The sequence below is a fragment of the Heptranchias perlo genome, chromosome 5, assembly GCF_035084215.1.
Source record: "Heptranchias perlo isolate sHepPer1 chromosome 5, sHepPer1.hap1, whole genome shotgun sequence".
Taxonomy (NCBI): domain Eukaryota; kingdom Metazoa; phylum Chordata; class Chondrichthyes; order Hexanchiformes; family Hexanchidae; genus Heptranchias; species Heptranchias perlo.
In genome coordinates, this window is record NC_090329.1 from 92,189,550 (window position 1) to 92,217,419 (window position 27,870).

At 43.0% G+C, this 27,870-nt stretch overlaps 1 protein-coding gene across 2 annotated transcripts in view; it reads left to right on the plus strand.

Annotated features, from left to right (window-relative positions):
* The window catches only part of snx17 (sorting nexin 17), an 82,641-nt gene that overhangs the window by 37,313 nt on the left and 17,458 nt on the right, over positions 1 to 27,870 (plus strand). For both annotated transcript variants that reach the window (XM_067984800.1, XM_067984799.1), the window contains exons 7-10: positions 6,754 to 6,841; positions 7,150 to 7,219; positions 16,010 to 16,102; positions 27,100 to 27,303. In XM_067984800.1, coding sequence (XP_067840901.1) covers positions 6,754 to 6,841; positions 7,150 to 7,219; positions 16,010 to 16,102; positions 27,100 to 27,303 — 455 coding nt within the window. The remainder of the gene's footprint in view (positions 1 to 6,753; positions 6,842 to 7,149; positions 7,220 to 16,009; positions 16,103 to 27,099; positions 27,304 to 27,870) is intronic.

Sequence of the window (27,870 nt, forward strand, 5' to 3'; positions counted from 1 at the left end):
CAATCTCATGAGCCCTAATCTTGTGCAACAACCTCTTGTGTTCTACCTCATCGAATGCCTTTTGAAAATCCAAATATGATTCATTCACTGGTTCCCCGTTATCGACCCTGCTAGTTACATTCTCAAATTTTTTTAATAGATTTATCAAACACTATTCCCCTTTCACAAAACTGTGTTGACTCTGCCTAATCATTTCTAAGTGCCCTGTTACTTCATCCTTAATCATAGAATCATAGAATCATAGAAGTTACAACATGGAAACAGGCCCTTCGGCCCAACATGTCCATGTCGCCCAGTTTATACCACTAAGCTAGTCCCAATTGCCTGCACTTGGCCCATATCCCTCTATACCCATCTTACCCATGTAACTGTCCAAATAAATGCTTTTTAAAAGACAAAATTGTACCCGCCTCTACTACTGCCTCTGGCAGCTCGTTCCAGACACTCACCACCCTTTGAGTGAAAAACTTGCCCCTCTGGACCCTTTTGTATCTCTCCCCTCTCACCTTAAATCTGTGCCCCCTCGTTATAGACTCCCCTACCTTTGGGAAAAGATTTTGACTATCGACCTTATCTATGCCCCTCATTATTTTATAGACTTCTATAAGATCACCCCTTAACCTCCTACTCTCCAGGGAAAAAAGTCCCAGTCTGTCTAACCTCTCCCTGTAAGTCAAACCATCAAGTCCTGGTAGCATCCTAGTAAATCTTTTCTGCACTCTTTCTAGTTTAATAATATCCTTTCTATAATAGGGTGACCAGAACTGTACACAGTACTCCAAGTGTGGCCTCACCAATGCCCTGTACAAATTCAACAAGACATCCCAACTCCTGCATTCAATGTTCTGACCAATGAAACCAAGCATGCTGAATGCCTTCTTCACCACCCTATCCACCTGTACTCCACTTTCAAGGAGCTATGAATCTGTACTCCCAGATCTCTTTGTTCTATAACTCTCCCCAACGCCCTACCATTAACGGAGTAGGTCCTGGCCCGATTCGATCTACCAAAATGCATCACCTCACATTTATCTAAATTAAACTCCATCTGCCATTCATCGGCCCACTGGCCCAATTTATCAAGATCCCGTTGCAATCCTAGATAACCTTCTTCACTGTCCACAATGCCACCAATCTTGGTGTCATCTGCAAACTTACTAACCATGCCTCCTAAATTCTCATCCAAATCATTAATACAAATAACAGCGGACCCAGCACCGATCCCTGAGGCACACCGCTGGACACAGGCATCCAGTTTGAAAAACAACCCTCTACAACCACCCTCTGTCTTCTGTCGTCAAGCCAATTTTGTATCCAATTGGCTACCTCACCTTGGATCCCATGAGATTTAACCTTATGTAACAACCTACCATGCGGTACCTTGTCAAATGCTTTGCTGAAGTCCATGTAGACCACGTCTACTGCACAGCCCTCATCTATCTTCTTGGTTACCCCTTCAAAAAACTCAATCAAATTCGTGAGACATGATTTTCCTCTCACAAAACCATGCTGACTGTTCCTAATTAGTCCCTGCCTCTCCAAATGCCTGTAGATCCTGTCCCTCAGAATACCCTCTAACAACTTACCCACTACAGATGTCAGGCTCACTGGTCTGTAGTTCCCAGGCTTTTCCCTGCCGCCCTTCTTAAACAAAGGCACAACATTTGCTACCCTCCAATCTTCAGGCACCTCACCTGTAGCGGTGGATGATTCAAATATCTCTGCTAGGGGACCCGCAATTTCCTCCCTAACCTCCCATAACGTCCTGGGATACATTTCATCAGGTCCCGGAGATTTATCTACCTTGATGCGCGTTAAGACTTCCAGCACCTCCCTCTCTGTAATATGTACACTCCTCAAGACATCACTATTTATTTCCCCAAGTTCCCTAACATCCATGCCTTTCTCAACCGTAAATACCGATGTGAAATATTCATTCAGGATCTCACCCATTTCTTGTGGTTCCACACATAGATGACCTTGTTGATCCTTAAGAGGCCCTACTCTCTCCCTAGTTACCCTTTTGCCCTTTATGTATTTGTAGAAGCTCTTTGGATTCACCTTTGCCTGATCTGCCAAAGCAATCTCATATCCCCTTTTTGCCCTCCTGATTTCTCTCTTAACTCTACTCCGGCAATCTCTATACTCTTCAAGGGATCCACTTGATCCCAGCTGCCTATGCATGTCATATGCCTCCTTCTTCTTTTTGACGAGTGCCTCAATCTCCCGAGTCATCCAAGGTTCCCTACTTCTACCAGCCTTGCCCTTCACTTTATAAGGAATGTGCTTACCCTGAACCCTGGTTAACACACTTTTTTGAAAGCCTCCCACTTACCAGACGTCCCTTTGCCTGCCAACAGACTCTCCCAATCAACTTCTGAAAGTTCCTGTCTAATACCATCAAAATTGGCCTTTCCCCAATTTAGAATTGTAACTTTTGGGCCAGACCTATCCTTCTCCATAGCTATCTTAAAACTAATGGAATTATGATCACTGGTCCCAAAGTGATCCCTCACTGACACTTCTGTCACCTGCCCTTCCTTATTTCCCAAGAGGAGGTCAAGTTTTGCCCCCTCTCTAGTCGGGCCATCCACATCCTGAATAAGAAATTCCTCCTGAATACACTCAACAAATTTCTCTCCATCCAAGCCCCTAATGCTATGGCTGTCCCAGTCAATGTTGGGAAAGTTAAAGTCCCCTACTATTACCACCCTATTTTTCTTGCAGCTGTCTGTAATCTCCTTACATATTTGCTCCTCAATTTCCCGTTGACTATTTGGGGGTCTGTAGTACAATCCTATCAAAGTGATCTCTCCCTTCTTATTTTTCAGTTCTACCCATATAGACTCAGTGGGCGAACCCTCGGATATATCCCCTCTCACTACTGCCGTGATGTTCTCCCTAATCAAGAACGCAACTCCCCCTCCTCTCTTACCTCCTGCTCTATCTTTCCTATAGCATCTGTACCCTGGAACATTGAGCTGCCAGTCCTGCCCCTCCCTTAGCCATGTTTCAGTAATAGCTATAACATCCCAGTCCCATGTACCCATCCATGCCCTGAGTTCATCTGCCTTGCCCATCAGACTTCTTGCATTGAAATAAATGCAGTTTAATCTAGACTTCCCTTGGTCTTTGCCCTGCTTTCTCAGACCATCTGTCCGGTCATGTTCTGTACACTCTCCCTTACTGCCTTTTGTTTCTGTCACCACTTTATTTCCCACTGACTTCCTGCATCGGTTCCCATCCCCCTGCCACATTAGTTTAAACCCTCCCCAACAGCACTGGCAAACACTCCCCCTAGGACATTGGTTCCAGTCCTGCCCAGATGCAGACCGTCCAATTTGTACTGGTCCCACCTCCCCCAGAACCGGTTCCAATGGCCCAGGAATTTGAATCCCTCCCTCTTGCACCATCTCTCAAGCCACGTATTCATCTTAGCTATCCTGTCATTCCTACTCTGACTAACCCGTGGCACTGGTAGCAATCCTGAGATTACTACCTTTGAGGTCTTACTCTTTAGTTTAACTCCTAACTCCCTAAATTCAGCTTGTAGGACCTCATCCTGTTTTTTACCTATATCGTTGGTGCCTATATGCACCACGACAACTGGCTGTTCACCGTCCCCCTCCAGAATGTCCTGCAGCCGCTCCGAGACATCCTTGACCCTTGCACCAGGGAGGCAACATACCATCCTGGAGTCTCGGTTGCGTCCGCAGAAACGCCTGTCTATTCCCCTTACAATCGAGTCCCCTATCACTATAGCTCTGCCACTCTTTTTCCTGCCCTCCTGTGCAGCAGAGCCAGCCACGGTGCCATGAACCTGGCCACTGCCACCTTCCCCTGGTGAGCCATCTCCCCCAACAGTATCCAAAACGGTATACCTGTTTTGGAGGGAGATGACCGCAGGGGACCCCTGCTCTGCCTTCCTACTCTTCCTCTGTCTGTTGGTCACCCATTCACTATCTCCCTCAGTAATTTTTATCTGCGGTGTGACCAACTCACTGAACGTGCTATCCACGACTTTCTCAGCATCGCGGATGCTCCAAAGTGAATCCATCCGCAGCTCCAGAGCCGTCAAGCGGTCAAACAATAGCTGCAGCTGGACACACTTCCCGCAGGTGAAGGAATCAGGGATACAGTAGATGCAGTAGTAATAGATTCTAGCATGTTCCCTACTACTGATGTCAGGCTACCTGGCTTATAGCTCCGTTTTCTCTCTCCCTCCTTTCTTGATTTAGCAGGTTTGGAAAAAGGTTCCATGTCCTCTTGGTCCAAGTTGATGTGTGGCAAGGAGAGACCAAGAAAAGAGTGCATGCAGAAAATTAACACTTGACAGCACGGACTTCCGCTATCCAGAAACAAGAGGTTGCTGTGATTAGCACACTGACTTTCACCTTTTGGTTCGAGATTCAATTCCGGTTCAGGCTGGTAGCATGTAGCCTCTCTCTGCCGGCTGTAAAGAGCCTCCATGAAATGACTTTGGGACTCCTAGTTTCTTGTGGGTACAGGCCCACAGCATAAAACCGCCCACAGATTGATACTGAGTTGGCAGTGATCTACCAATGGATTGTTTTAATTTAAAGAAATTGCAGGATTATCCACTTGGTCAGCAGGACTGGATTGGCATACTCATTTGGCTCCCAGCAACACCAGTGTGATCCTTTTTTAAAAATTTGTTCATGGGATGTGGGCATCGCTGGCAAGGCTGGCCATTTATTGCCCATCCCTAATTTCCCTTGAGAAGGTGGTGGTGAGCCGCCTTCTTGAACCGCTGCAGTCCATGTGGTGAAGGTTCTCCCACTGGAAGGCTGTTAGGAAGGGAGTTCCAGGATTTTGACCCGGCGATATATTTCCAAGTCGGGATGATATGTGACTTGGAGGGGAACGTGCAGATGGTGTTGTTCCCATGTGCCTGCTGCTCTTGTCCTAGGTGGTAGAGGTCGCGGGTTTGAGAGAAGCCTTGGCGAGTTGCTGCAGTGCATCCTGTGGATGGTACACACTGCAGCCACAGTGCGCCGGTGGTGAAGGGAGTGAATGTTTAGGGTGGTGGATGGGGTGCTAATCAAGCGGGCTGCTTTGTCCTGGATGGTGTCGAGCTTCTTGAGTGTTGGAGCTGCACTCATCCAGGCAAATGGAGAGTATTCCATCACACTCCTGACTTGTGCCTTGTAGATGGTGGAAAGGCTTTGGGGAGTCAGGAGGTGAGTCACTTGCCGCAGAATACGCAGCCTCTGACCTGCTCTTGTAGCCACAGTATTGAAATGGCTGGTCCAGTTAAGTTTCTGGTCAATCGTCACCCCCAGGATGTTGATGGTGGGGGATTCGGCAATGGTAATGTCAAGGGGAGGTGGTTAGACCCTCTCTTGTTGGAGATGGTCATTGCCTGGCAGTTGTGTGGCGCGAATGTTACTTGCCACTTATCAGCCCAAGCCTGGATGTTGTCCAGGTCTTGCTGCATGCGGGCTCGGACTGCTTCATTATCTGAGGGGTTGCGAATGGAACTGAACACTGCAATCATCAGCGAACATCCCCATTTCTGACCTTATGATGGAGGGAAGGTCATTGAAGCAGCTGAAGATGGTTGGGCTTAGGACACTGCCCTGAGGAACTCCTGCAGCAATGCCCTGGGGCTGAGATGATTGGCCTCCAACAACCACTACCATCTTCCTTTGTGCTAGATATGACTCCAGCCACTGGAGAGTTTTCCCCCTGATTCCCATCGACTTCAATTTTACTAGGGCTCCTTGGTGCCACACTCGGTCAAATGCTGCCTTGATGTCAAGGGCAGTCACTCTCTCCTCACCTCTGAAATTCAGCTCTTTTGTCCATGTTTTGACCAAGGCTGTAATGAGGTCTGGAGCCGAGTGGTCCTGGCGGAACCCAAACTGATCATCGGTGAGCAGCTTATTGGTGAATAATTGCCGCTTGATAGCACTGTCAACGACACCTTCCATCACTTTGCTGATGATTGACAGTAGACTGATGGGACGGTATTTGGCTGGATTGGATTTGTCTTGCTTTTTGTGGACAGGACATACCTGGGGAAGTTTCCACATTGTCGGGTAGATGCCAGTGTTGTAGCTGTACTGGAACAGCTTGGCTCGAGGCGCAGCTAGTTCTGGAGCACAAGTCTTCAGCACTATAGCCGGGATGTTGTCGGGGCCCATAGCCTTTGCTGAATCCAGTGTAGTCAGCCGTTGATATCACGTGAGTGAATCGAATTGGCTGAAGACTGGCTTCTGTGATGGTGGAGATATCGGGAGGAGAACGAGATGGATCATCTGCTCTGCGCTTCTGGCTGAAGATGGTTGCAAACGCTTCAGCCTTGTCTTTTGCACTCACGTGCTGGACTCTGCCATCATTGAGGATGGGGATGTTTAATTTTTGTTGAAACCTGCAGCATTGTGCAACCTGAGACAGACTGAAGGAGGAGAACAGTATGCTGAGAGTGGGAGCTGTGCTGATTTCTTTTATTCCTATGAACCCACTGGTAGATCAGCTGTTTCTTTCAGGGGAGGGATCAAAAGATGGAGTTCCATGGAACAGATATGATTTGAAAGTGGGCTGGATTTGACTTGCAGTTCCTAGTTGAACACCCACAAAATATAACAAAAGAAATTGGAAAACTAAAGATGAATTGAAATCAGAAACTGAGCAGATGCTACAAACCCCATTAGCATTTAATTTCAGCATTAATAAAAATTTTGCACACTGACCAATATCAATTTTATGAATTGCTTTGTTACTTCTCAGTTGTACGAAAGCTGCAGGAGTTTGAACTGCCGTATATTTCAGTCACGAGCTTGAAGAACGCAGAATACAGAATTGTGTTGCGAAAGAGGTAATAAACGAACATCGTTTTGTGTTTCAATTCTTTCTTTAAAAAAAAAATTGACCTGGTTTATAAAGATGGTTTTTCAGTATTTTATACTCTATGGTAAATTACTGCTTTCTATTGTCAACGGTGTACATTTTGTTCTGATTGAATTTAGTCCATAATTGCAGCGGTTTGACGAGTTTATGAAAGTGTGTGACTTTATCACCTGCATTTCGTTAGACAAGTTAGCATGATGGCAAACTATCTTCTGGGCAAGCTTGAGATGGAACCTATAAGTAAACTTCATGTACTAATAACACTTTTGTTTGCAGCTACTGGGATTCTGCCTATGATAACGATGTTATGGAAAATCGTGTTGGATTGAACCTATTATATGCCCAGGTAAGAAGAGTCTTAGTTATCGAATATATTTGTAATGCTCTTATATTGCATCAATCAGGTTTTCAAATTTGACCTGCCCTTCTAATTTCAATTCAAAAGACAATCAAAAAGAATGAGCCCCGATGTCCTAGTATACTTTTTAAAATTTCTTTTCCCTGCCTTCCCCAGAGGTTTTGTCCTATAGTGCCACTATTCCTCCTATATTGCTTCCTGCGTAAGTTGATGTTTTTTATTTGATCTACATTTCCACCCCACTTTACTTGCTGTATTCTCTCCCTTTTTTAATGGAATAAAATAAAAATCTTAACAGCAATTTTTTTAATTAATTGAAAAAACACCAATTTTCTTAATCTGGAGACTTTTGAATAGACTCCCTCCCTGACCATTTGCTCTGGTGACATCAGTTACAGGAAGCGCTAGAGAAGTTTCATTTTAAAAATAGCAGAAGGCAGGGCTACAGAGTAGCCTGAGCGGCTCCAGTGTTGAATCGGCCCAGAAGCACCACTATGGGCTTTCCTCCTTTTAAGCCACTGCAAAGTATTGCATTAATTTTGTGTCCCTATCCAGCCATCTTTAACATGACCTGTGTTGGGACTCAGAAGGCAATAAAAGATTCCATTGAACTAGATTCTAGTCAACTCCCAAGACATGGCAGAGGTTTTAAATGGCTACTTGGCATCAGTCTTCACTCCAGTAGTTGATGCTAAGTTTCTAGAAATACAAAATACAGTTAACACTAAAGTGGAGAATATCAAAGTGAATGCACACATGACTCAGGAAAGCATAAGAGGGTCACAAATCTGATAGGGCTACCGGATGTTCACCCCAGGATGCTCAACAAAATAAGGATGTCTTGAGTGAGGCCTTGGTTTATATATTTAATAGCTCGCTAGAGCCAGAGTTTGTTCGCTTGGATTAGAAGGAGGTTAATATAGTACCAATATTTAAAGAGGGCAGCAAATCAGAACCAGGAAATTCTAGGCTCATTAGCTTAACTTCTGTTATTGGAAAGTTGTTAGAAGGGATCATTAGAGATACCATGTATGACCACCTGGAGAGAACAGGTGTTATTAGAGACTCACCACATTGCTTTTGGAAAAGAATGTCATGTTTCACCAACCTGGTTGAATTGTTTTGAGGTGGTAATCCGGTTGAAGGTAGCCATGTCAACATTATTTATTTGGACTTTGAGTTTTTGACAAGGTTACTTTATAAGTTAAGAGTTCGGTGGAATAGGAAAACAGATCCTGGATTGGATAAGGAATCTACGCTAGTGTAAGGACTCTGGAAGAGAAAAAATGCAATCTGATCTAGAAGCGATGGGGAATGGGCCCAAATCTGGCAGATGTAATTTAATGTAGCGAAATGCACGTGGCTGGGCTAATGCCAAGCATGTAGATACCATGCTTGGTACAGAATCAAAGTCGTTTGAGTGGGAAAGGGACCTAGGAGTTATAGTACATGAGTCTTTGAATGTGGATGATCAGTGCCGTGAGGCTATTGCAAAGGTCGTCGTAGCCACACCTGTGGCTAGTCAACAATTTCTGTTGGGCAAGACTGGACTATTTCTATGTGGACAGACTGAACTAGATAGGTTAGGGAAGACAAGTCATGCATATAAGCTGCACAAGCATAGAACTTGGTTAGATGTCTGGGGATTCTCTTTCCTTGGGCTTATTGCACTTGGAACAAGTTACTGGGTCATGGGAGTGTGGATTCACTCCAACAGTTCAAAAAGAGCTCTACGTGTTCCTTGCTGTGGCTAATATCACTGCATACAAAAGGTAGGTGGGATGTTGGGTATGTACATCATGGCTACTATGATCTGGAACTCGTTTTGATTGCCTTTGGGGGTTAAAAAGGAATTTCCCATTTCCCTGAATTGTCCTAGGGTTTTAAAAAAAATTTTCTTGCTTATCCCACATCTTTTCCTGTCCGTTTTCTCATGTGATTGTTCTCAAAATATTATCATTTGTTAGCTCATGAGCTACATGGAACTACACTGTCAGATAATATAGAAAATATTTTTCCCTCCTGCGTCTCACTGTGTTTTTGTCAGTGCAACAAATTCAGAAGCTAGTCATGCAGGTTAGCTGGTCCTTTTCTAATTTGAGGTCACCTTTGGAAGAACTTTGGAGACAGTAATGGAACATTTAGATAAGCATAATTTAATAGGACAAAGTCAGCATGGCTTTATGAAGGGGAAGTCATGTCTGACAAATTTGCTTGAGTTCTTTGAGGATATAACGTACAGGGTGGATAAAGGGGAACCAGTGGACATAGTGTATTTAGACTTCCAGAAGGCATTCGACAAGGTGCCACATAAAAGATTATTGCTTAAGATAAAAAAAATCACGGGATTGGGGTAATATTCTGGCATGGGTGGAGGATTGGTTATCGAACAGGAGGCAGAGTGTTGGGATAAATGGTTCATTCTCGGACTGGCAACTAGTAACCAGTGGTGTTCCACAGGGTCGGTGCTGGGTCCCCAACTCTTCACAATCTGTATTAACGATTTGGAGGACGGGACCGAGTGCAACATATCCAAATTTGCAGATGATACAAAGATGGGAGGGAAAGTAGAGAGTGAGGAGGACATAAAAAACCTGAAAGGGGCTATAGACAGGCTGGGTGAGTGGGCGGAGATTTGGCAGATGCAATATAATATTGGAAAATGTGAGGTTATGCACTTTGGCAGGAAAAATCAGAGAGCAAGTTATTATCTTAATGGCGAGAAACTGGAAAGTACTGCAGTACAAAGGGATCTGGGGGTCCTGGTGCAAGAAAATCAAAAAGTTAGTATGCAGGTGCAGCAGGTGATCAAGAAAGCCAACGGAATGTTGGCTTTTATTGCTAGGGGGATAGAATATAAAAACAGGGAGGTATTGCTGCAGTTATATAGGGTATTGGTGAGACCGCACCTGGAATACTGCATACAGTTTTGGTGTCCATACTTAAGAAAAGACATACTTGCTCTCGAGGCAGTACAAAGAAGGTTCACTCGGTTTATCCCAGGGATGAGGGGGTGGACATATGAGGAGAGGTTGAGTAGATTGGGACTCTACTCATTGGAGTTCAGAAGAATGAGAGGCGATCTTATTGAAACATATAAGATTGTGAAGGGGGTGGATGCAGTAAGGATGTTCCCAAAGATGGGTGAAACTAGAACTAGGGGGCATAATCTTAGAATAAGGGGCTGCTCCTTCAAAACTGAGATGAGGAGAAACTTCTTCACTCAGAGGGTGGTAGGTCTGTGGAATTTGCTGCCCCAGGAAGCTGTGGAAGCTACATCATTAAATAAATTTAAAACAGAAATAGACAGTTTCCTAGAAGTAAAGGGAATTAGGGGTTATGGGGAGCGGGCAGGAAATTGGACGTGAAGCTGAGCTCGGATCGGTCAATGCCCTGTGGGTGGCGGAGAGGGCCCAGGGGCTGAGTGGCCGGGTCCTGCTCCTACTTCTTGTGTTCTTTAGATTTGTGGTTGGGATCAGATCAGCCATGATCTTATTGAATGGCGGAGCAGGCTCGAGGGGCCGATTGGCCTACTCCTGCTCCTATTTCTTATGTTCTTAACTGTTGAGTCCAAAGCTGCTGCTGTCCTGCTTTAAGTTACTTTATTCAAATATGGCCCCTTGTCACCTATTCCTCTCATCCCATTTCTCGGTGTTTAACAAATTAGCTGGCGGATCAACCGGAATTGTGGTTTTGACACTGAATTCCTTTTGATGTTTGCAAGCACTACAACAAGTCTGCCAAGTACTTCCTTGACTGCCTTCATCGCTAACCAGATTTGTTGCATTGAATAATTACATTGCCCACAAGTTCTCATCATAAAGAATTGAGGGCAAGAAAACGAGTCTTCAATCCTTTCTTAAATGTTAGCAGAATAACCAAGATAGTCCTTCCTTGATGTATAGGTCACTTAAGATTTTTGAATAGCTTGTAACCAATAAACTAATCAGGCTGTCAAGAATGCTAGAAACATGGTCAATATCTTCATCTCCAGTCTTATTGAAGCATGTAACTTTTCCACATAATGTACTAATGTGTCAGCCATGGGTCAATGGTAGCGCATTCGCCTCTGATTTGGATGGTCGTGGGTTCGAGCCCTATTCCAAAGACTTGAGCATATGATGTAGCTGACAGTGTAGTGCCGTCTTTCGGCTAAGACGTTAAACCAAGTCCAGCTGCCCTCGGGTGAACATAAAAGATCCCATGGCACAATTTCAGTTCTTCCGGTGTTCTGGCCAACATTTAGCCCTTCAGCCAACATCACCAAAATATATTACATGGTCATCTATGTCAATGCTGTTTGTGCGATCTTGCTGTGCTCAAATGGGCTGCTGTGTTTGACTACATTACCACAGTGCACTTCAAATCTACTTCATTGGCTGTGAAGCACTTTGGGACGTCCTGAGATAGTGACAGGTGCTACATAAATGCAAGTTCTTTTTCATCAGAACCTGTGGTGTTTTGATCCAAGTTAAACTATATAATAAACTTTCTTGTGAAGCATATCTAGGATACGTTCAGTTGAGGTTTCCTGTTCAGGAGATTAGCACCCTCAAAGCGCAGATGGTAAATTCCTGATTTATTTTTAAAGATTGGAATTACATAGAATGTACAGCACAGAAACAGGCCACTCGGGCCAACAGGTCTATGCCGGTGTTTATGCTCCAAACGAGCCTCCTCCCTCCCTACTTCATCTAACTCTTGTAAACAATTTTACAACACCAAGTTATAGTCCAGCAATTTTATTTTAAATTCACAAGCTTTCGGAGAAAATCTCCGAAAGCTTGTGAATTTAAAATAAAATTGCTGGACTATAACTTGGTGTTGTAAAATTGTTTACAATTGTCAACCCCAGTCCATCACCGGCATCTCCACATCATCATCTAACTCTATCAGCATATCCTTCTATTCCTTTCTCCCTCGTGTTTATCTAGCTTCCCCTTGAATGCATCAGTGCTAGTTGCCTCAACAACTACTTGTGGTAGCGAGTTCCACATTCTAACCAATCTCTGGGTAAAGATATTTCTCCTGAATTCCCTATTGGATTTATTAGTGACTATCTTATATTTATGGCCCCTAGTTCTGGTCTCCCCTGCAAGTGGAAACATCTTCTCTCTGTCTACCCTATCAAACCCTTTCATAACCTTAAAGACCTCTATCGGATCACCCCTCAATCTTTTTTCTTGAGAAAAGAGCCCCAGCCTGCTCAATTTTTTCTTCTAGGTATAATGTCTCAGTTCTGGTATCATCCTAGTAAATCTTTGTTTGCACCTTCTCCAGTTCCTCTATATCCTCTTTATAATATGGAGACTAGAACTGTTCACAGTACTCCGTGTGGTCTAACCAAGGTTCTATACAAGTTTAACATAACTTCTGCTTTTCAATTCTATCCCTCTAGAAATGAACCCCGGTGCTTGGTTTGCTTTTTTTTTTAAGTGGCCATATTAACCTGGGTTGTTACTTTGAGTTTTGTGTATCTGTACCCTCAGATCCCTCTGCTCCTCTACCCCATTTAGACTCTTATTTTCCAAGCAGTATGTGGCCCCCTTATTCTTCCTACCTAAATGTAATACCTCACACTTATCTATATTGAAATTCATTTGCCAATTACATGCCCATTCTGCAAGTTTATTAATGTCTTCCTGTATTTTGTCATCATCCTCTATATTACTATACCCCCCAATTTGGTGTGTCCTGCAAATTTTGAAATTGTATTTGAGCTTCCAGAGTGCAAATCGTTCATGTAAATGGTGAATAACAGTGGCCCCAGCACTGATCCTTGTGGAATGCCACTTCCCACCTTTTGCCAGTCTGAGTAACTACCTTTAATCCCTACTCTATCGGCAGCTTGCTATCCATTCTGCTACTTGTCTCCTGATTCCACATGCTCTGACCTTAGTTATGAGTTACTATGCGGTACCTTCATCGAAGGCCTTTTGAAAATCCAAATAGGTTACATCTACTGCATTACTCTTGTCTATCATTTCTGTTACTTCTTCAAAGAATTCAATAAGTTTGGTCAAGCATGATTATTCTATATATTTTCGGTTTCTCTGTTTTTCTAGTACATCTTTGAGTAAGGATTCATTATCTTTCCTACCACCGATATTAAGCTAATTCGTCTGTGGTTCCCTGGACTGGTTCTATCTCCCTTTTTTAAATATAGGAATAACATTAGCTGTCTGCCAGTCCTCTAGCACTATTCCCTTTGCTAATGAATTATTATATATATATATACGCCTCTGATATCTCAGAACGGATGTTTTATCCTCTCAAGTTTGATTAGTTTATCAATTATTTTCCCCCTTTCTATCTTAAATGTCTATCTTTTTTGATCTCTTCTCCTAATGTTATGCCCACCACATTAGTTGCCCTGGTAAATACTGAGGCCAAGTAATTTTTTAATATTTCTGCCATTTAGCTGTCATTACCTGTGAGTTTATCATGTGTATCCCTTAGTGGCCTGATCACTCCTGATTTTTCTTTTGTTATTTGTGTCTGCAAAATACTTTATTTCTTGTTTTATTCCTTAATAATTTAATTTCGTCGTTTCTCTTTACCTTCCTAAGTTTTTTTTTAAAACTTCTTTCCTCACCTTTTTGTATTCCCTTTGTCACCCTCTCCTTTGTTGTCTATATACTTAGTGTATGCCCTTTTCTTTAGTTTCAGTTTTGCCCTTATTTCTTTATTCATCCAGGTTGTGTCATTACTGGCTAGTTTGTTCTTTTTAGTGGGATGTATTTCTCCTGGACTCTATTGACCACTGCTTTAAATGTTTCCCACTGCTGTTTATGTCTTTGATCAGTAAATTTTTCCAATTTATTTTCCCTTGTTCTTTTCTCATCTCCTGAAAATCGCTTTTTTACAATTTATTACTTTGTCGTACTTACATCCTTCTCAATCTTTATCTTAAACCATATTATGCTGTGATCGCTATTGCCTAGATGTTCTCCTAGGCTTACTTCTCTTATCTGTTCTGGTTCATTTCCCATTACTAAATCCAACAGTGCTTCCTCTCTTGGGCATTTTACATACTGGGTAAGAAAGAAGTTCTGCACACATTGTAAAGTCTACATTCCCTGTACCCCTTTACCTACCTCTTATACTTTATTTGGGGATAGTTAAAATCTCTTATGACGATTAATCTCTGTTCTTTACTCATTTCACATTTGCTTACTTATTTATCCCTTCTTTCCACTATTAAGTGATCTGTAGTATACCCCTATTAGCGTGATCGATCCCTTATCTTTTTCAATCCATATGGATTCTGTTTTACCCCTCTGTTAATGATGTCCCTTTTTTTTTCTACTGCGATTATGTTATCTCTAATTAGTTCAGCTACTCCAACCTCCTTCCTTCCCTATCCTTTCTGATTTATGTTATAGCTTGCAGTATTTAATTGTTCTTCATGTAGCCACATTTCAGTTATTCCTACTAGATCTGGTTCCTCGCTACGGATTATTGCCTCCAATTCCCTCATCTTATTTTTAACGCTGTACATTGCTGCACAGCCAGTTTATTTCATCTTTAATAATTCCTTTTGCTTTATTTTTAATCCTTTTTATACTTCTGTTTTATAACTGTATTTGTTCCTTGATAGTTTGTTATCTTTATTCTTTACCCTGGTCTGACCTTTACACTCACTTCCTGTTTCTTTTATCTTTAAGCTTTTGTTATTGCTTCCAGATCCCTCCCCCATCTTGGTAGTTTAAAGCCTTATGCACCGCCCTATTTATCCTTTCTGCTAGGACTCTGGTCCCATTCTGATTCAGGTGGCGCCCATCCCAGTACTGGTGTCTGTGTGCCATGAAATGGACCCATCGCCTTCCCACACCACTCTTTCAGCCACGCATTCACCTTTCTGATCTGCCTATCCCTATGCTAATTAGCACATGTCTCAGGTAGAGAACTTTCTAAACGGTGAAAAGCTTGAAACAGTGGAGGTCCTAAGAGACTTAAGGGTCCATAGATCATTAAAAGGTACAGGAAATAATCAAAACGGCTAATGGAATGCTGGCTTTTATATCTGGAGAACTAGAATACAGGGGGGGGGGGGGGGGAGAAGTTATGCTACAGCTATACAAAGTCCTGATTAGACCACACCTGGAGTACTGTTCAGTTCTGGGCACCACATCATAAGAAGAATATATTGGCCTTGGAGGGAGTACAATGTCTATTTACTAGACTGATACCTGGACTCCAAGGGTGAAATTATGAAGTGAGATTACACAAACTAGGGTTGTATTCCCTGGAATTTAGATGATTTAAGGGGTGATTTGATCGAAGCCTTCAAGATATTATGGGGAACTGATAGGGTAGATAGAAACTATTTCCGCTGGTTGGGGAGCCTAGGACTAGAGGACATAGCCTAAAAATTAGAGCCAAGACTTTCAGGAGTGAAGTTAGGAAACACTTCTACATGCAAAGGTGGTAGAAGTTTGGAACACTCTTCCACAAATGGCAGTTGAAGCTAGCACACTCATCAAATTTCCAGTTGAAAGTCTTCACTGTTAGCAATTCACTCCGTTAGAAGTACACTCTCTACCCATACCAACCTCTGTGCTCAACAAGGTTGAAGTGAAATAAATGGGGTCATGTTTCCAAATTCCTCGTTACATTTTTTTTGTAAACAGCTCGCCGTCATTTTCTTCCCTCACAGTGAATACTCGTGCTTGGGGCGTCCTTTCACTGCTGTTGGTGTTAGCATGCTATTAGTGCATTATAAAAACACATTCAAAAAGTAGATCTCCCTAAGTTGAAGAATTTCTTTTCTCACAGACAGTAGCTGATATTGAACGAGGGTGGATCCTTGTCAACAAGGAGCAACACAGACAACTGAAATCACTTCAAGAAAAAGGTTCCAAAAAAGAGGTGAGTTGTACTCTGGTACATAAACTACAAAAGGAAAGTCTATTACACAGTGCCAAAAATAGCACTGCTTTTGAAAACTGAACCCTTAATGTGTTGCATGTCTATCTTCCTGTATCATTGTGACAATTTTTTAATGCACAGCTTTATCGTGGTATAGGTGAGGAGAGTGGAAATGTTTTTTGCTCAATGGTAAAAGGTAGAAATTTCATATTATGGTATTTAAGACATTGTTCGAACCTGCTCCGCAATTCAATAAAATCATGCCTGATCTTCTACCTCAACTCCACTTTCCCACTCTATTCCCATATCCTTTGATTCCCTTAGTGTACAAAAATCTATCGATCTCAGTCTTGAATATACTCAACAACTGAGCATCCACAGCCCTCTGGGGTAGAGAATTCCAAAGATTCACAACCCACTGACTGAAGAAATTTTTCCTCATCTCATTCCTAAATGACCGACTCCTTATCTGGAAAATATGACGCCTAGTTCTAGACTCTCCAGCCAGGGGAAACAACCTCTCAGCAAGTATGCTGCCAAGCCCTCTAAGAATTTTATATGTTTCAATGAGATCACCTTTTCTTCTACTAAACTCCAGAGAATATAGGCCCTTTCTACTCAATCTCTCCTCATAGGACAACCCTCTCATCCCAGGAATCCATCTAGTGAACCTTGGTTGCACCACCTCCTAAGGCAAGTATATCCTTCCTTGGGTAAGGAGATCAAAACTGTACACAGTACTCCAGGTGTGGTCTCAGAGCCCTATATAATTGCAACAAGACCTCCTTACTCTTAATGCAAAGGGGTTAGAGTATAAAGGATAACATACCATTTGCTTTCCTAATTGATTGCTATACCTGCGTGTAAACTTTTTGTGATTCGTGTACAAGGACACCCATATCCCTCTGACGACCAACATTTCTTAGTCTCTCACCTTTTTTTAAAAAAATATATGTTCTGCTTTTCTATTCTTCCTACCAAAATGGATAATTTCACATTTCCCCACATTATATTCCAACTGCCATCTTCTCGGCCACTCACTTAACCTGTCCATATCCCTTTGCAGTTTCTTTGCATCCTCGTCACAGCTTACTTTCCCACCTAGCTTTGTATCTCTGGTTCTCGAGCCTTCCGTTAATGGGAACAGTTTCTCTTTACTTTATCTAATCTCTTCACCTTCTCTGCTCTAAGGAGAACAACCCCAGCTTCTCCAGTCTATCCACGTAACTGAAGTCCCTCATCCCTAGAACTATTCTAGTAAATCTTGTCTGCACCCTCGCTAAATCCTTCCTAAAGTGCAGTGTCCAGAATTGGACACGATACTCCAGTTGTGGCCGAACCAGTGTTTTATAAAGGTTCACCATAACTTCCTTGCTTTGTTACTCTATGCCTCTATTTATAAAGCCCAGGAATTCGTATGCTTTAACCGCTTTCTCAACTTGTCCTGCCACCTTCAAAGATTTGTGCACATACACCCCCAGGTGTTTCTGCTCCTGCACCCCCTTTAGAATTGTACAATTTAGTTTATATTGCCTCTCCTTGTTCTTCCCGCCAAAATGTATGACTTGTCACTTCTCTGCGTTAAATTTCATCCGCCATGTGTCCGCCCATTCCACCTTGTCTCTCCTCTTGAAGCCTATCCCTATCCTCCTCACTGTTCACTACACTTCCAAGTTTTGTGTCATCTGCACATTTTGAAATTGTGTCCTGTACACCCAAGTCCAAGTCATTAATATACATCAAAAAAAGCAGTGGTCCTAGTACCGACCCCTGGGGAACATCACTGTACACCTTCCTCCAGTCTGCAAAACAACCATTCACCACTACTCTGTTTCCTGTCACTTAGCCAATTTCGTATCCATGCTTCCACTGCCCCTTTTATTCCATGGGCTTCAATTTTGCTGACAAGCCTATTATGTGGCACTTTATCAAATGCCATGTCGCTGATGGCACCGGGCACTACACCTCCATCCCCTCTCATGATCCATCCACTGCCTCTATGTTGTCAGACTATTTATCTGACGCCCAGTCTCGGACAAACTGTAATTTCCTTGAGTTAAACATTAGGAAGACAAGCTGTCGTCTTCGACCTCCGCCACAAACTCTGTACACTGATTCCATCCCCCTCACTGATCGCACACTCTGGCTGAACCAGATCATTTGCAACCTCAGCGTCTTATTCAACCTTGACCTCAGCTTCCAAACTCTCATACTCTCCATAATAAAGACTGCCAACTTCCACCTCCATAACGTCACCTGCTTCTGTCTTAATCTATGCCCATCTACTGCTGAAACAGCCCTCGTCCATATCTTTGACCTGCAGACTCAAATATTCCAAAGCTCCAAAAGGCAGTTCTGACTAAAGATCATCGACCTGAAACGTTAACTCTGTTTCTCTCTCCACAGATGCTGCCTGACCTGAGTATTTCCAGCATTTTCAGCTTTTATTTCAGATCCCCAGTATTTTGCTTTTATCCCAATGCTCTGCTGGCCAGCTCCCCATCCTCCAGCCTCTAAAGTTCAGTTCATCTGAAACCCTGTTACCTGTATCCTGTCCTGCACCAAGTCCTGCTCACCATTCACTCCTGTCCTCACAGACCCACATTGGTTCCTGATCCCCCCCCCAACGCCTCCAATTTAACATTCTCATTCTTGTGTTTAAATCCCTTCGTGGCCTCACCCCAAAACTGTAATTTACTCCAGCCCTACATCCCCTTATCCACACCCCAGTTCTGAACTCTCTGTTCCTCCAACTCTGATGTCTTGTGCCTTCCCCCTCCTTTCATCCTACCATTGTCAGCCATGCCTTCTGCCATCTAAGTCCCATGCTCTGAAATTCCCTGCCTGAACTGAACTTATTGCAATTATAAAGGGCCTTGGTGAGACTGCACCTGGAGTATTGCATCCAATTTTGGTCTCCTTACTTAAGAAAGGATATACTTGCTATAGAGGGAGTGCAACGAAGCTTCACCAGACTGATTCCTGGGATGGCGGGATTGTCTTATGAGGAGAAATTGAGTAGACTTGGCCTGTATTCTCTAGAGTTTAGAAGAATAAGAGGTGATCTCATTGAAACATACAAAATTCTTACAGCGCTGGACAGAGTAGATGCAAGGAGGATGTTTCCCCTGGCTGGGGAATCTAGAACCAGGGGTCACAGTCTCAAAATAAGGGGTAGGCCATTTAGGACTGAGATGAGAAATTTCTTCACTGAGGGTGGTGAATCTTTTGGAATCTCTACCCCAGAGGACTGTGGAGGCTCAGTCATTGAGTACATTCAAAACAGAGATTGATAGATTTCCAGATATTAAAGTCATCAAGGGATATGGAATGGCGTTGAGGTAGATGATCAGCCATGATCTTGTTGAATGGCGGAGCAGGCTCGAGGGGCCGGATGGCCTACACCTGCTCCTATTATGTTCTTATGTAACTGTTTCTGCATTCTTTCTCCTCGTTTACAGCCCTTCTTTAACACCCTCCTTTGACCAAGCTTTTGATCACATCTCCGTATTGTGTCCATTGGTTCAGCATTAATTTTTTGATTACCACTCTGAAGCGTTTTGGGACACTTATTTCTTTGTTAAATGTGCAATTATAAATGCAAGTTGCTGCAGTTACAGTAATTACCAACTTGGAAAAGTATGGGCTAATAAATGAATCAGCACGGATTTGTTAAAGGAAAAGTGTTTGACTAACTTGATTGAGTTTTTTGATGAAGTAACGGGGAGGGTTGATGAGGGTAACGCTGTTGATGTTGTGTATATGCACTTCCAAGAGGTGGTTGAAGAAGTACCACGTAACAGACTTGTTAGCATGATTAAAGGGACAGTGGCAGCATGGATACAAAATTGATTAAGGGGCAGAAAGTAGTGGTCAATGGTTGTTTTTCAGACTAGAGGGAAGTATACAGTGGTGGTCCCTAGGGGTTGATATTAGGACCACTGCTCTTTTTGATATATATTAATGACCTGGACTTGGGTGTAGAGGGTATAATTTCGAAGTTTGCAGATGACACAAAACTCAAATGTAATAAACAATGTGCAGGATAGTAAGAGACTTCAGGAGGACATAGACAGATGGGTAAAATGGGCAGACACATGGCAGATGAGATTTAATGCAGAGAAGTGTGAAGTGATACAATTTAATAGGAAGAATGAGGAGAGGCAATATAAAAAAAATGGTACAATTTTAAAGGGAGTGCAGGACAGAAGACATCTTGTGTATGTACAACAAACTTTGAAGGTGGCAGGACAAGTTGAAAAGACTTTTTAAAAAAAAAGTACATGGGATTCTGGGCTTTATTAATAGAGGCATAGAGTACAAAAGCAAGGAAGTTATGCTAAACCTCTTATAAAATGCTGGTTAGACCTCAGCTGGAGTAATGTGTTCAATTCTGGGCATCACACTTTAGGAAAGATGTCATGGCCTCAGACTGGGTGCAGAGGAGATTTACTAGAATGGTACCAGGGATGAGGGACTTCTGTTATGTAGAGAGACTGGAGAAGTTGGGTTTGTTCTCCCTAGAACAGAGAAGGTTAAGGGGAGATTTGAAAGAGGTGCTGAAAATCATGAAGGGTTTTGATAGAGTAAATAAGGGGAAACTATTTCCAGTGGCAGAAGGGTTGGAAACCAGAGGACACAGATTTAAGGTAATTGGCAAAAGAACTAGAGGTGTCATGAGGAAACATTTTTTTACACAGCGAGTTATGACCATCTGGAATGCACTGCCTGAATGGGTGATAGAATCTGATTTAATAGTAACTTTCAAAAGGAAATTGGATAAATACTTGGAGGAAAAAAATTACCGAGTTATGGGGAAAGAGCAGGGGAGTGGGACTAATTGGGTAGCTCTTCCATAGAGCTGGTACAGGCATAATGGGCTAAATGGCCTCCTTCTGTGCTGTACCATACTATGATGCTACTATGATTTGTTATTTCATCAAGTAAAATACTAAGATTAGCCCCATCGCCGGTGGCTTCAGGCAGAGCAATAAGTTGAATGCAGGCAGCCAGATTTAAACTTGTATCCTGTAGCTCCTAACTGTAGAGCTGTCGATCAAATTGTTTGCTAGGTATAGGTATAGCTGTCTGTCAGACCTACTTTGAAAAGATCCCCAGAGTGTCAATCACACAAAGTTTTAATCGAATAGAATGACTTGACCCTTTGATCAATTCCAAACCCATAGAATGATGCGTGAGACGGGTCCCCATCCAAGAAGAATGACAGCAAACAACCTATGCAACAACAACTTGCATTTATATAGCGCCTTCAACGTAGTAAAATGTCCCAAGACGCTTCACAGGAGCATCATCAAACAAAATTTTACACCGAGCCACATGAGATATTAGAACAGGTGACCGAAAGCTTGAATAAAGAAGTGGGTTTTAAGGAGCGTCTTCAAGGAAAGAAGAAAAGAGAGAGGCGGAGAGGATTAGGGAGGGAATCCCAGAGCTTAGGGACTCGGCAGCTGAAGGCACGACCACCAGTGATTAAAATCGGGGGTGAGCAAGAGGCCAGAATTGGAGGAGCATAGAGATCTTGAAGGATTGTGGGGCTGGAGAAGGTTACAGAGAAATAGGGCTGAGGCCATAGAGGGATTTGAAAACAAGGCTGAGAATTTTAAAATCGAGGCATTGCCAGACCGGGACCCAATGTAGGTCAGCGAACACGGGTGATGGGTGAACAGCACTTGGTTTGAGTTTGGATATGGGCAGCAGAGTTTTGGACGAACTCAAATTCATGGAGGGTGGAAGATGCCTATTAAGGCCTCAACCTGAGGAATATATCAACCAGAGTGAACATATATTCTCTGCAGTTTGAAAAAATCAGAAACAGTACCTGACTTTTAACCATGTACCGTGACCAGGAAGAAAAATCCATAAATAATCTATTATACCGTGGCTCAGGAGTAGCCTCTGATCTCTGTTAAAAGGTTGTGGGTTCAAGCCCCACACCAGAGATTTAAGCATATAATCTAGACTCTCACTTCAGTGCAGTGTTGAGGGAGCGCTGTCGGAGGTGCCATCTCTCGGATGAAACGTTAAACTGAGGCCTTGTCTGCTCTCTCAAGTGAACGTAAAAGATCCTTCGCCACTATTAGAAGAGGTGGGGAGTTCTCCTAGGAACAGGAGTAGGCCATTCAGTCCCTCGAGTCTGTTATGCTGTTCATTTAGATCATTGTAAACAATTTTACAACACCAAGTTACAGTCCAACAATTTTATTTTTAATCCCACAAGCTTTCGGAGGCTTCCTCCTTCCTCAGGTGAACGTTCACCTGAGGAAGGAGGAAGAGGTTTCGGTTCTGGCCGTTTGTATATTCAGTTGTCTGGGGTATCTAAGGTTTCTCTGTCTGAACACTATTCAATTCATTTGATGGCCTTGATAACGGGCAGTTGGAAAGATTATCTGTAATCACCAGGCATTGTTCTATGACTATATATGCGGTAATTTTCAATGAATCTCGACACTCACCTGACTAAGGAGAAAGCCTCCGAAAGCTTGTGATTTTCAAATAAAACTGTTGGACTATAACCTGGTGTTGTAAGATTCCTTACATTTGTACAGCCCAGTCCATCACTGGCATCTCCACATCATTCAGATCATGGCTGATCTGTACCTCAATTCCATTTACCCGCCTTCCCTCCATATCCATTAATACCCTTACTTAAAAATCTGTCTATCTTTGTTTTGAATTTTTCAGTTGACCTAGCCTGAACAGCTTATTGAGGGAGAGTTCCAGATTTCCACTACCTTTTTGTGTGAAGAAGTGCTTCCTAACATCACCCCTGAATGGCCTAGCTCTAATTTTAAGGTTATGACCCCTTGAGGAAATAGTTTCTCTCTAGCTACCCTATCAAATCCATTAATAATCTTAAACACCTCAATTAGATCATCCCTTAATGTTATATAATCAAAGGACTACAAGACTATATGAAAACTGTCCTCATAATTTAACCCATTTATAGGCACCAACGATATAGGTAAAAAACAGGATGAGGTCCTACAAGCTGAATTTAGGGAGTTAGGAGTTAAACTAAAGAGTAGGACCTCAAGGGTAGTAATCTCAGGATTGCTACCAGTGCCACGGGCTAGTCAGAGTAGGAATGACAGGATAGCTAGGATGAATACGTGGCTTGAGAGATGGTGCAAGAGGGAGGGATTCAAATTCCTGGGACATTGGAACCGGTTCTGGGGGAGGTGGGACCAGTACAAATTGGACGGTCTGCATCTGGGCAGGACTGGAACCAATGTCCTAGGGGGAGTGTTTGCCAGTGCTGTTGGGGAGGGTTTAAACTAATATGGCAGGGGGATGGGAACCGATGCAGGAAGTCAGTGGGAAATAAAGTGGTGACAGAAACAAAAGGCAGTAAGGGAGAGTGTACAGAACATGACCGGACAGATGGTCTGAGAAAGCAGGGCAAAGACCAAGGGAAGTCCAGATTAAACTGCATTTATTTCAATGCAAGAAGTCTGATGGGCAAGGTAGATGAACTCAGGGCATGGATGGGTACATGGGACTGGGATGTTATAGCTATTACTGAAACATGGCTAAGGGAGGGGCAGGACTGGCAGCTCAATGTTCCAGGGTACAGATGCTATAGGAAAGATAGAGCAGGAGGTAAGAGAGGAGGGGGAGTTGCGTTCTTGATTAGGGAGAACATCACGGCAGTAGTGAGAGAGGATATATCCGAGGGTTCGCCCACGAGTCTATATGGGTAGAACTGAAAAATAAGAAGGGAGAGATCACGTTGATAGGATTGTACTACAGACCCCCAAATAGTCAACGGGAAATTGAGGAGCAAATATGTAAAGAGATTACAGACAGCTGCAAGAAAAATAGGGTGGTAATAGTAGGGGACTTTAACTTTCCCAACATTGACTGGGACAGCCATAGCATTAGGGGCTTGGATGGAGGGAAATTTGTTGAGTGTATTCAGGAGGAATTTCTTATTCAGTATGTGGATGGCCCGACTAGAGAGGGGGCAAAACTTGACCTCCTCTTGGGAAATAAGGAAGGGCAGGTGACAGAAGTGTTAGTGAGGGATCACTTTGGGACCAGTGATCATAATTCCATTAGTTTTAAGATAGCTATGGAGAATGATAAGTCTGGCCCAAAAGTTAAAATTCTAAATTGGGGAAAGGCCAATTTTGATGGTATTAGACAGGAACTTTCAGAAGTTGATTGGGAGAGTCTGTTGGCAGGCAAAGGGACGTCTGGTAAGTGGGAGGCTTTCAAAAGTGTGTTAACCAGGGTTCAGGGTAAGCACATTCCTTATAAAGTGAAGGGCACGGCTGGTAGAAGCAGGGAACCTTGGATGACTCTGGAGATTGAGGCCCGAGTCAAAAAGAAGAAGGAGGCATATGGCATGCATAGGCAGCTGGGATCAAGTGGATCCCTTGAAGAGTGTAGAGATTGCCGGAGTAGAGTTAAGAGAGAAATCAGGAGGGCAAAAAGGGGACATGAGATTGCTTTGGCAGATAAGGCAAAGGAGAATCCAAAGAGTTTCTACAAATACATAAAGGGCAAAAGAGTAACTAGGGAGAGAGTAGGGCCTCTTAAGGATCAACAAGGTCATCTATGTGCGGAACCACAAGAGATGGGTGAGATCCTGAATGAATATTTCACATCGGTATTTACGGTTGAGAAAGGCATGGATGTGAGGGAACTTGGGGAAATAAATAGTGATGTCTTGAGGAGTGTACATATTACAGAGAGGGAGGTGCTGGAAGTCTTAACGTGCATCAAGGTAGATAAATCTCCGGGACCTGATGAAATGTATCCCAGGACGTTGTGGGAGGTTAGGGAGGAAATTGTGGGTCCCCTAGCAGAGATATTTGAATCATCCACCGCTACAGGTGAGGTGCCTGAAGATTGGAGGGTAGCAAATGTTGTGCCTTTGTTTAAGAAGGGAGGCAGGGAAAAGCCTGGGAACTACAGACCAGTGAGCCTGACATCTGTCGTGGGTAAGTTGTTAGAGGGTATTCTGAGGGACAGGATCTACAGGCATTTGGAGAGGCAGGGACTAATTAGGAACAGTCAGCATGGTTTTGTGAGAGGAAAATCATGTCTCACAAATTTGATTGAGTTTTTTGAAGGGGTAACCAAGAAGATAGATGAGGGCTGTGCAGTAGACGTGGTCTACATGGACTTTAGCAAAGCCTTTGACAAGGTACCGCATGGTAGGTTGTTACATAAGGTTAAATCTCACGGGATCCAAGGTGAGGTAGCCAATTGGATACAAAATTGGCTTGACGACAGAAGACAGGGGGTGGTTGTAAAGGGTTGTTTTTCAAACTGGATGCCTGTGTCCAGCGGTGTGCCTCAGGGATCGGTGCTGGGTCCGCTGTTATTTGTTATTTATATTAATGATTTGGATGAGAATTTAGGAGGCATGGTTAGTAAGTTTGCAGATGACACCAAGATTGGTGGCATTGTGGACAGTGAAGAAGGTTATCTAGGATTGCAACGGGATCTTGATAAATTGGGCCAGTGGGTCGATGAATGGCAGATGGAGTTTAATTTAGATAAATGTGAGGTGATGCATTTTGGTAGATCGAATCGGGCCAGGACCTACTCCGTTAATGGTAGGGCGTTGGGGAGAGTTATAGAACAAAGAGATCTAGGAGTACAGGTTCATAGCTCCTTGAAAGTGGAGTCACAGGTGGATAGGGTGGTGAAGAAGGCATTCAGCATGCTTGGTTTCATTGGTCAGAACATTGAATGCAGGAGTTGGGATGTCTTGTTGAAGTTGTACAGGGCATTGGTGAGGCCACACTTGGAATACTGTGTACAGTTCTGGTCACCCTATTATAGAAAGGATATTATTAAACTAGAAAGAGTGCAGAAAAGATTTACTAGGATGCTACCAGGACTTGATGGTTTGACTTATAGGGAGAGGTTGGATAGACTGAGACTTTTTTCCCTGGAGAGTAGGAGGTTGAGGGGTGATCTTATAGAAGTCTATAAAATAATGAGGGGCATAGATAAGGTAGATAGTCAAAATCTTTTCCCAAAGGTAGGGGAGTCTATAACGAGGGGACATAGTTTTAAGGTGAGAGGGGAGAGATACAAAAGGGTCCAGAGGGGCAATTTTTTCACTCAAAGGGTGGTGAGTGTCTGGAACGAGCTGCCAGAGGCAGTAGTAGAGGCGGGTACAATTTTGTCTTTTAAAAAGCATTTGGACAGTTACATGGGTAAGATGGGTATAGAGGGATATGGGCCAAGTGCAGGCAATTGGGACTAGCTTAGTGGTATAAACTGGGCGACATGGACATGTTGGGCCGAAGGGCCTGTTTCCATGTTGTAACTTCTATGATTCTATGATTCATTTAGCCCTGATATCATTCTGGTGAATCTGCGCTGCGCCCCCTCCAAAGCCAATATATCCTTCCTGAGGTGCAGTGGCTAGAACTGAACACTGTACTCCAGATACAATCTAACCAGAGCTTTATACGACTGTAGTATAACTTCCACCCCTTTGTATTCCAACCCCTTGAGATGAAGGCTAACATTCCATTAGCTTTTTAAATTATTTTTTGTACCTGCGCGCTTCTCCCCGTGTCCTAGCGAGTATTTATCCCTCAACCTATACCTAAAAAAAAATAGATGATCTGGTCATTTATTTCATTGCTGTTTGTGGGACGTCGCTGTATGCAAATTGGCTGCCACAATTCCTACATTAGCACGGTGACTACACTCCAAAAGTACTTTGTTGGCTCTAAAGCGCTTTGGGACATCCTGAGATCATGAAAAGCACTATATATGCAAGTTTTTTGTTCTTTGTTTCTATATGTAAAAATGAATGTCACACCATGTCGGCTGTCCTACTTTCATTATTTAAGGAAGCAAGATTCCCTATGTGTGTTTATATGTACTTTTTTTTCTTTTAGTGCTATTTTGTGTATCATTTCCACTTCGTTCCATTTTTTACAAATGGATATTTCACCCATAAAGGACCCAGCTGTGAAGATGTAAATTGTTGTGTTTCTGTGCAGTTTATCAGCTTGGCACAAACGCTGAAGTATTATGGATATATCAAGTTTGACCCTTGCATCACAGATTTTCCAGAGAAGGGTTGTCATGTAATAGTCAGCGCTGGCAACAATGAACTGAATTTTCATGTTAAGTTGCCCAACGACCAAATCAAAGAAGGTAGTTTCAAGGTCACACGCATGAGATGCTGGCGTGTTACTTCCTCAGTAAGTATTACAGAGAGGTTTATTTTTCAGACAAATACCTTTTTATCCTTTAATTAGTTTTCTGTCTCAGTCTTTTAAAGCTTAAACGTTTCACTGACCCATTATTTGCAGGAACGCTCTTGTCGCAAGGACTTCTGCACTTGTTCGACAGATTGTTAAAATTGAAAGCTAAACTCTTCCCAAAAACACGTTAAAATTTAAATTGCTTGAAATTTATTGTTTCTTTTGTGCTTTCAAATATCCTAGGAAAAATTGCAGATCACTTGTAGCCCTAGAAACACTACGGCTTTATTAAAATTATGCCTCGTGCTGACTTTCTTAAGTAACTTTCAAAATGATGTAACAGCCTTGGCTCAATGTTAACACTTTCGACTCTTGAGTCAGAAAATCGTGGGTTCAAGCCCCACTCCAGAGACTTGAGCACATAATCTAGACTGACACTTCAATGCAGTACTGAGGGAGTCCTGCGCTGTTGGAGGTGCCATCATTCGGATGAGACGTTAAACTTGGGCTCCATCTGCTCTCTCAGGTGGATGTAAAAGATCCTATGGCACTATTTGAAGAAGA